General features: G+C 33.0%; 1 protein-coding gene across 50 annotated transcripts; it reads right to left on the reverse strand.

Annotated features, from left to right (window-relative positions):
- Nucleotides 1-295: 295 nt before the first annotated feature.
- On the reverse strand, nucleotides 296-7,995 carry LOC114287985 (NEDD8-specific protease 1). Of its 50 annotated transcripts, none has more exons than XM_082909789.1 (7): nucleotides 7,669-7,843; nucleotides 7,502-7,583; nucleotides 7,258-7,416; nucleotides 5,682-5,804; nucleotides 5,497-5,573; nucleotides 4,159-4,235; nucleotides 296-1,257 (listed from the first exon to the last, which is right to left on the reverse strand). In XM_082909789.1, exon 7 carries the CDS (start codon nucleotides 1,232-1,234, stop codon nucleotides 545-547), a length of 690 nt encoding a protein of 229 aa, XP_082765915.1. In that variant the 5' UTR covers nucleotides 1,235-1,257; nucleotides 4,159-4,235; nucleotides 5,497-5,573; nucleotides 5,682-5,804; nucleotides 7,258-7,416; nucleotides 7,502-7,583; nucleotides 7,669-7,843; the 3' UTR covers nucleotides 296-544. The 50 variants fall into 50 exon arrangements, with proteins under 50 accessions (XP_082765915.1, XP_082765906.1, XP_082765922.1 ...); XM_082909780.1 differs by lacking the exon at nucleotides 5,497-5,573 and adding an exon at nucleotides 1,482-2,164 and having other exon boundaries at nucleotides 5,682-5,813; nucleotides 7,669-7,838; XM_082909796.1 differs by adding an exon at nucleotides 1,760-2,164 and having other exon boundaries at nucleotides 5,682-5,729; nucleotides 7,258-7,583; nucleotides 7,669-7,833.
- Between the last annotated feature and the right edge of the window lie 2,527 nt (nucleotides 7,996-10,522).

The raw sequence follows: 10,522 nt of genomic DNA on the forward strand, positions 1-10,522 counted from the left end.
TTGATTCCAACACAACCGTGACAGTGAGTCTCGAGACAAGCCAAAATAACATGTACGCTGTAGCTTATGGTGAAACGACATAAGCTTATTTCAGTTAATTTAAGATCAAATTACAAATGAATTTGAAAAGGCAGGTTAGTAAGCTTTTTGCTTACAGAAGCTGTTTTCCACTGAAAATTCACATAAAAATCTCCTCTTTTTTCAAATATTACCACCATGCTCTTGTATAAAGGATCCATCCCTCATTTTTCTTCTATTCCTGAATCTAAAAAACTAATAAGGATAAAAAAGACAATTACACAACAAAAAAATCATTTTATAAAACAAACACTAATCTCTTAAACTTAAATTTATAATCCAATTATAAACTATAATCTATTAAGTTAAAATCTATAATCTATTCCAACAGTAAAAAAAAAGACTTGCAATTCCTGAATCTTTGAACTAACACCAAATGCAATTCTATAATCTATTCCAACAGTTGCAGAAAAAAAAGACAGGCAATTCCTGAATCTTTGAACTAACACCAAATGCAATTCAAGATTCACTTCATGGCCATTAAGCTTTTTACTAGCCCCAAAATTTCGTTGCGCATCTTGGCAACAACAGATGGATTAACCTGCTCATTCATCGTAGAAAACCACAACCCATCTTCATCTTTCAGTTCACTTTTGCTTTCATACCAGCTGCATATAGCTTTTGCAATAGCTGCAATGTATAGACCACAATCATAGCCATTCACTTGCTGTGGGGTTTTAGAGTACTCAACATATTTACAGGCTGATGCCGTATCAGAGATCCCCATATATCCAACAATAGCTCTGTAAAGCTGTTTGGCATGCCCAGCATTAAGTCCTCCGTAGCTATCATGATGTACGAATACATTTGCGTTTCTCTCAAACACGAGTAAGCTCCAATGGTTCCCACCTTCAGCTTCTGTCACATCATCGTTGTTATTGACAGGAAAAATTACCAGTTTCTTACTAAAGAGATTAAGGGGTTCTACGAAATCCTTGAGGCTTTCGATGTCTGGGCAGTTTGCTATCCAGAAAGCAATTGAAGGTGAAACCAGTAGGATCTCCTCGGAAGGATAACATGAAGGAAGATAACTGAAATAAAATTCAATGATGCGATCGTTTAGAAAATATGGACCGCTGAGAATGTCTAGATCTGATCGTCTGAGCACAACATCGTTGTAGCTGAGAATCTTCTCAACCGCTGCGGATTTCCTCATCTTGTAGATGTCAATATATATACCTGGTGAAATAAGTTGATTTAGGTAAAAAATATGTACAGGGGAAAAGAAAACTATAGTGGCTGAATTTCATAATTAAATGATTACGGAAGAAGACATGAATAAAGCTGATAGTAGTATAGTTTGTTGAAATTTGACGAGATATTGAAGAGTCAAAATATGCAGATTATATAGTCTAACACGGTTTTTGCCAAGAGTCCAAGACCATCAATGCCAGTCTTCTCACCTTTGCCTAAGTTCATATTGCAAGATAAATTTCAGCAATAGTATGGACTCCCGACAGCTGAGTACAAAAAAGACTCCAGCTGTTTGTGTTGCACTTCATAGGAATTTTTGTTGTCTTTTCCAGCAGAACTTTCCTTCTTTTTTTTCCCCCTCCTCTTTGATAAGTAAGGTTCAAGGTTTCAACCGCAATATTTGAAGATATTTTAAGATTTAGAAAGGATTGAAAGCTTAGCAAGGAACATTGGGAAAGATAAAACAAGAAAAAGGTCATTTTTCTACCTTTTCTTATTGGGGATTTTACCCGGATACCCAATTATCCTGGGGGAAAAAAAAACTGTACAATTGGACCTTGTAAACAGTCTTTTCAACCCCACCTCTTTCCACCATCCCACTACATGTGCCCAAATGACCTTTGGCAATCAATTACTTTGGTTGGTGACTACATGTGCCAAGGCAATTTCCACTTGGTGACCCTGCTACCCCCTGTGTATTTATGCCATCAATATGACCTGGAAAACCCCAAATGCACTTAACTTCACCAATGCCTCTGCCAATAACATGAACAAGAAACCCTGGCCTTCCATTTAGTGACTCTTGTTTTCTACCATGACATCTCATACATGATCTTGCCCACTCCTTGTGAAACATCATCAAAATTCCACTCTTGATGTCGTGAATATCAAACTAGACAAGTATGGAAGACAGGTTTTAGGAGGCTAGCACTAGAAATAATGGTCTTGTGCCATTTAAAGATTTTTATTTTTATTTTTATTTTTGACCGAGAGAAAGTAATTGCAGTACCAGAATCGCAAAAGCTTTGTGAGAAAAAATGGTGCCTAATGCTTCGGCTAATATTATAGCACGCTAGTGTTCCAATTACTCTAGTAGGGGAGTTTTCCACACACTACAGTCTACAGCAATGAACTAGTAAGATTGTCTGCATTAACTAAGTCAATAGGGTTTACAAGTGAACATGAAAGATTTCAATGTTTTTGAAGTTTCAGGAATGTTTAATTGAGAATATACAACTAGAGAAGCTTTCTTTAGTGAGTGTGATAACCTTAACTCTGCTATTGGGAATGCTTAAGGAACCAAATATATGGTTACCTTAGTTTCCTACTTCCTCAACATCTTTTCGTTCTTTATCTTATTTATTTTCTTCTTTTTTCCAATTATCTGTAGTTCTGAATTTCCTAGTGTTAAATTCTGATCCACATTTAGCTGGACCAGAAGAAAACCGGTAATACTATCCCACAAGCCATCCCCAACCAAATTTTAATCACCCTTACAAATCTACAACCTACATTAGCAATGCTCACAATTATTACATTGAACTCTGAAATATTTGGCATCAATGTTAACTAACATTTCCTTGATTCAGTTCCAGATGAACTCCCCTACACTAACGAATATTAGAATCACTAACCAACAAAGTTGTGTGGTTATTGTCCATGCCTAAAATAGCAGGAGCACCTAAATAAATCCCATTGTCAAAAAATTCCCACTGTCATAAGGATTTGATGCAGCCCATAAACTTCTTGTTTTGTAAAATTAACACACTAAATTTATCAATGTTCTGGAAACTTTTTAAACAATTTGCCACTAGTTTGACAGGATTTCTAAATATTGCATTTTCCCTCACAATAACTTACAATCATCAAAGTCAGTTCTACTATTAGACAAAATGGAAACCCATCTGGCCCAACCTGTTACTATTATTAAAAGTTTTAAGAGTTCAAATAGGTGTTCAACTTTACTTTGCAAATCCATCTTCCAATTTATATTTTAAGTAAACAAACACTTTTGACTTTTGATTCCAAGTGTGATAAGTTCCAACAAGGAGAAGGGTATTTTCAACATTTGACCCATAAAAAAAGAGAGGGATAATTTGAGAATTTTGAACCAACCTGCTGCTAGAAATTGAGATTGAAGATGGAGATGAAATTCCCTTTTCAAACCCAGTATTGGCAATCGAAGAAATGAAGCTGGGCAATTGCAATTGCAATTTCAATTTCAATCCAGAGCTTTAGGAGGAGTAAGTTTAGCCCAATTGGGTTTCTATGCCCAGCTGACCATAACCCCAATAAAAACAGCAATCCAGAGAGGGGCAATGAAAATCATGAGCTCTATCACTACATCCCAAATTGTGGGTCATTGAAAGATCTCAAAACAAAGCAGAAACCAAAGCCATATCACCCACCCACCAACCCCTCAGGAAGATTAATCTATGATCTAACAAAGATTATTTGGGTTTGGAGAGAGGGAAAACAAGACACAACACAAGTGTGTTAAATGGAAGAGATTTTTCCTCTCTTAAAAAGGGGAAAAAAAAAAATTAAAAAAGAGGATAAGGATGTTTGAGATTAGAGATAAGCGGTAGAAGAGGGATGTTTGAGATCTCTTCCTCTCTCTCTCTCTCTCTCACATCTGGCAACTTTTCAAAGCCTTCCTGACCAAATACAGCCCCTATAATTTAGAGGAAACAAAAAGACCAACAAAAAGAAAAAAAAATAAAATTAAAAGCACTTCCTTAAATAAGAATTAATATTTTATTTGTTTGATTGAATGAATGAGATTGAGTCTTGACGGGGATAGGTTGGACAGAGCATGCAATTCTTAAATGATGAATGAAGATATAATTAGGATGTAACAGAAAGTCATTAAACTAAGGGACATACCTTGTCGCTATATTAAGAATGCGCATATTGCTTCTTGAGCTCCCATGCATCATATCTAAGATCTCAATGAAACGGGTCTGCAAAATAATTAATATACATTGCCTTTAGAAGTCTTGTTTAGTACTATATTATGTTTCTAAATTATACAACCATGAAACTTGCAAACAGACAACTGATCATTAGCAAGTAGAAATTAATTTTTTAAGATAAAGCTGTCATTTAATTGATTCATTTAGGAGACAAAAATAAAATAAAATAAAATAAAAAATTGGTATATATAAATCAGTTTGCAGACTTCAGACCAGAAATGGTCTTGTTCACAATATTGCATGTGAACACAAGATGAAGCAAAATCCTTAATACAACACCTAACTCTCACCAAAGCATTAATTTGTCATTACATCTAAAGCATTCATTTCAGTTATTGTATGCAGAAACAACCTGAAATTTTTATTTTGAAACATCTAAGAAACTTTCTTCAAGAACAACACAAAATTGAATCACACTTACCAAATAAATTTAACTAATAATCCACCATTATAAATGCATCCCCAAGATGTCAAATGAGGAAATAATTATAAGATAATAAAAATAGAGTACCATGCACACTAATAATTTAAAGGAAAAAAATAAAAAAAATACAAAGCAAACGTCAATTCCTAAATTTTTCAAGATTCAACACGTGCAAGGATGGTCTAATAGAAACTAGGATGAGCTAGGAAGCAGAGACACTTGTCAGAAAAGCCGCGTGGCTATGAATCGCAGAAGAAAAACTACTTGAATTGCTTCCTTATCTACTATTTTTCTTCTTCCCTTCTATAAATGAAAATAAAAAGCTTTAAAAAAACCATTTTTCTTCAGCACAACCATCACATTTAGGGCCAAAAAAAGGGGGAAAAAAGCCATAATTTGGACATAACAGAATGCAGATGTTCAAGTTAGAACGTAGAAACAGTGAGCAAAATCAAGCATTTTAAACAATTACAACATCTGGTGTGCATTAAAGTGTATTTAAATATATATATGCATACATATATATATAGTGTATCTACATAGCTATAGCATTGAAGGTTTAATAAACTTAAGAGTCATGCTTGCTTGGTGATGCTAAAAACTCGGAATTGCAAGCAATGTCAATTCTACTTTGAGTGTAGTCACTTTGTGCAAATAATGCCAAAGCTTATGTTTATCTCTTGCCCCTCCCAACACCCCTTTGAACAGGAACCAATGGCATGTAATGTCATTTTAGAAGAGGTATATCACATTTGCAATTTTAATTCCAGACAGTGAAGACAAAATTTCATATATTTACTAGAAACATAAATTCCATTCACTAACCTCCATAGTGCATGCATGACATAGGAGCAAAGTCCCAAGAAGTTCGTGTTGCTTCTGGACAACTGGAAGGATAGCAACTAAATACAAAAAAAGATACATGATGGGAAGCCCAAAGAATAACAAGAAGCAGCACAAGTTTTCCTAAAGATACATGATGTAATGTCCATGTACACACAAAATTATACCTTTCCAGTCTTTCCAATTGCCAGAATGAGTTCAAGTTGTTTTTGTTGCTGCTCTTACACAAAAGACTCCAATTAACAAATAACAAGTCAGATTGATAATATCATTTTAGCATGCATCCAGTTCTGCAATGTCTAAAAACCAATCCATGAGTCTAAAGATATGATATACATGATTCACACTACTAAACTTTTGGACAATTTCTGGTAATATTTCAGACCAACCTCCAAACAATGATATAATACAGATAGTATTTGGCACAGGCAGAACTTGACAATAGGGTGAGATTCAAGAAACAATGGTTTTAAGTGCATATGGAGGACAATCTTTTATTTGTTCAAGTTCTTCTTGAGAAAACATGGTCGTCTGATCTAGGCATCCCTAAATGAAGCCTGAGACAGTTTACTATGGTGCACATATACATCCCAAAAGAAGAACAACAAATCAAGCTTCTATTGCTTGGTACCCAAGCAAGACTCATATCCTTGATGCCAAAAGTGTACACACATGCATGTGCACAAGCACACCAAACCACCAAAGAGAAAAAATGATAAATAATACAAGATAGGAGAGGACGACGACAAATCACACTCTGATTGTTTTGTGTGTGTGCATGAACCCATATCCTTGTCCAACTTTTGACTGAAAATGGGAAGTGTTTATGAGAAACATCAATTAATCCATCTACAAAACCTATAAAAGATACCTGAAAAATAATCATTGAAATACTTTTTTCTTAACTCACATCTAGGCATAACCTAAATGATGCAGTGCAATATACCCAATGGACTGTAAGCACTGCAGATGCTAATTCAGATCAGTGCATATAAATAGAACCAGGGTGAGGGAATTCATAATGGAGAGAGAGAAGAGCAGAATGAAGAATCAGGAATGAAATCTCATTAGGAAGAACAGGATGTCATTATACATAGGTGGCATGTTCAAGTGTTCAAACAAGACAAAAGTTCTTCCTTCTGCATATGAAAGTTGAAACATAGCATTGCCACAAACATATGATATAAAACATCATTTGCTCATATATAATTAATATAAAAAAAAATCAAAAGATATCCAAAAATAATCGGCAACATGAAAAAGAGCATGATAAACATCTTATGATCCCCAATCTGGTCAGGTGTAAGAAATCCCATTCTCCTCTGCCAATCAAATCACACTAAAAATAATAGAACCTTAAATATGTTCAAAACACAAATAAAAGACCATAGTTAGATATCCAAAACACAAAGCAAAGCACCAGTTCAACAGAAACAATAAACAATTAAAGATAACCAAACACACACACATGCCTAATTTATACTAAATTGAAGAAAAGAAACAAAAATGGAATGGCCAAAATTAAATTGAAGAATATAGACCTTAATGAACTAAATGAACATAAAATTAAATGAAAACTACAAATTAGACTGTGTAAAAAATTACAAATTCACATTTTTTGGAGATGCAAAGGAAGCCTTTGTTGTATCTGTATCTGTATCTATATCAGTGAGTGAAATTTTAAAAAAAGATAAGATTAAGAAGGCAAATGAGAAAGAGAGATGATGATGATCCTATTATTACCTCTGATGAAGGATTGAGCAGTGTTAACTCTCATCAAAGACCTCGTGCAAAACGATTGAGAGAAAAATTCACGAAACATCAATCCACAAACCCTAACTCACTCTGCTATTGCTCCATCTTCTATAGATTTGTAACACACTCAAAAATCCCCAAATTCATCTACTCAAAATCAACAGTGATTCAATGCTTAACACACACACATATACACATTTTAAGAGTATAGATTTGAAGCAAAATTGCAAACCAGAGAGACATGAGATTGCCAGAGTCGAAAAGTTCAAGATCTTGAGGAAGTTGAGGACGGCTACTTCGATTCTTGCTCAGACCTCAACAAAATAAATTCAATTTCAATTTTGAAATTCACATATATATATATATATAATATAGAGGTACATATATAGGTGTGTTTACCTGAAGAGGATGAAGGATATCGACATGGCAGAGGTGCTGATCTGAGAAGAAGATCAAGGAGAGAGAGCACAAGATTGAGAGAGAGAGAGAACGAGATTGAGAGGCTAGAGAGATTCACGATGTGAGACCGAGAGAGAGAGAACGATCAGCGTTTGTGAAGGGACTAGGGCAAAATATAAAAAGGGGAAAATAAAGTAAAAGAAAATAGGGAATAAATTGGCCATTTGCGATGATAATCAGGTGGTCACAAATTATACAAATTATATGGTAGCAAAATGTAATTTTCCTAGTAGTGTAGGTTCTGGAATGAAAAAAAGTCACTGCGGCTAGACCTAGCGATAGGCATAAATCAAGAGCCAACCATCCCCAATATATATATGCACAACATAAATATATGTAGTTCAAAACTTCAATGGAAAGTTAAACTAAGTTGTGGATGATGGTAAGACATGCCACCAGCTAGATGGGTCTCTAAACATATACTCTTAAATTTTTGGTGCAAAAAATCCAAATCATCCAAATAATATATAAATTTATGCTTTCTTTGACCATTCAAACAATTGAAAGTAGTAGAATAAAAAGGAATCGATTAGAAATGAATTGATAACCAAACATACATATAGCTAGTTTCTTTTCCTTTTTTCAGCAATTTCTTAGCATCCAAATAGAACGAAGAAAAGAATTAGGTAACTTTTTCCTGTTCAAATTAAAGCCAGGAATCACAAGAGTGCTGCCAGATATCGCGGATCCTTTATGCGTTAATGCATTGCCAAGTCTTATGCTTTGCTAATGCTATAATATGTCAACATTATTAAATTAAACTGTAATGTCCCTCTCATTTGGTTTTCTCAACAAAATCATACAATTACACATACTTGAAAAAATACCAATACAACCACAAGCCTAGAAACAAATCACAAACCATGAAAACTAGTATTACCAAAAAATTTGTTTGGGTTTACGGACATCCATTGACTATCAGATACGTCAGCTACATGTGAGCCCTATATAACAAAAAATTATTTGTTGGTGGCCAATCACAATTCACCATGCCGCTCATTGTTCCCAATAACCCACCACAAAAATCGTAAATTCCACTACCTCTACCAATCATAACAAACGTGGCTGCGCCCTAGGCCCACCAAATAACTTCTCCTATATCACTCCTTTCTTTTTTGATTAGAAATAAAAAAAGATGACCCCTTTCATCTGGGTAATAAGATGATAGCATTATAACAGTTGCATATTGGGAATTTGGGATACGAAATCACAACAGTGAAATGAAGAACACTTTATTTAACAAAAATCTACGACGTTATTGAATCAGGAGATCCTAATAATTACTATTAATTATTCTGTACTTTCCCTAATGGCACAATTTTGTAGATCTAGTAAATAATATGGAAAAACTACAACAACAACCAAAAATAAAAAAATAAAAATCACCAAATTTTATATTATCCATGGTCTGTTATCTTCTATGTGGTGTGCTTGAATTAGCTTCTATGAATCAACAAACAAAATACGACCTAGAATAACAAACTCAACAAAGGATCAAAACTCCATCACAGAACTACAATCTTGAGAGAGAGAGAGGGGGAGAGATCGAGATCTTGAAAAAGAGTTAGGATTTTCAAAGAGACAAAATCGATTAAATATGATCAATTTTGTTGATAATGGAAGAGAGATTGGTTTTTGGGGAGAGAGTTCAGATCCTGAGTTTTGATCCCACAGTGAATGATGATCTAAATACGGGACGCCCGACCGGTCAAAAATAAGCAATTGAACAATGTTATCTAGTTTTAAAAAAAGAATAATGGTATATGCATTAATTATTACGCTAATTAATGTATCAATTGATGATGTGATATAATTTAAGATGTTTTTTATATTTATAATTTGTATAATGAGTGAGGTCAATAATAATGTCATAACTAATATTGGTACATTAATTAGTACTCCCTCTGTCCCAAAATAATAGTCCCTTTTGGGGAAGCCAACTTTTTTTGGTAGTACAATTATTGCATTTGAAAAAAGTTGATTTTCCAAAATTACCCTTTTGATAGTACATTTTTTGAGAATATCAATTTCATAATTGTACTTTTTATATTGTTTATTAATTTAAAAGAATGACAAAATATGAAATTTATTTTTGTACTTAAGTTTTGAAGAGGGACTAATATTTTGGGACAATGAAAAATGGAATAAGGGACTAATATTTTGAGACGGAGAGAGTATATTAATTAGTGTATGTAACACCACTTTTTAAAAAAATAAAAAAACAATGCTATCAAAAGTAACATTCGTTACAATGGGACAATTTGAAAAACTAGCTAAAAGGTAGTTTTTAACTTTTAATTTATTTTGGATCATATTATTTCTTATATTTTTTACATGTAAAAAGATTAAAAGAAATTTAAAAATTAATTTTTAACCAACTTTTCAAATCACCCGATTGTAACATTTAGTTTGTGTGGTTTTAATTTTTTAAAAATTAATTTTTTTGTTTTTCATATTTTTTTGTTTTTAGTAAATATTTTTAAAATTTTAAGTTATTTTTAAAAAAAATTTAGATATACATTACTTAAATGTATCTAACTAATAAAATATTTGTGAAAAAATATTTTAAAAAATTAATAAATACACAAAAATACAAAAAAATGTATTGAATTTTCCCTTTTTTTTTCTTGTATTTTTAGTATTTAGTAATTTTTTTAAAGATTTTTTTCACCAATATTATACTTTTAGGTGTATTTATGTTAGGTGCGTCTAAAAATTTTTTTTAAAAAATTCTTCAAATATTAAAACAATTCAATGAAAACAAAAAATATGAAAAACAAAAAAATAGAATTTT

This window comes from Camellia sinensis, chromosome 15, assembly GCF_055761805.1.
Source record: "Camellia sinensis isolate YWXY chromosome 15, ASM5576180v1, whole genome shotgun sequence".
NCBI lineage: Eukaryota > Viridiplantae > Streptophyta > Magnoliopsida > Ericales > Theaceae > Camellia > Camellia sinensis.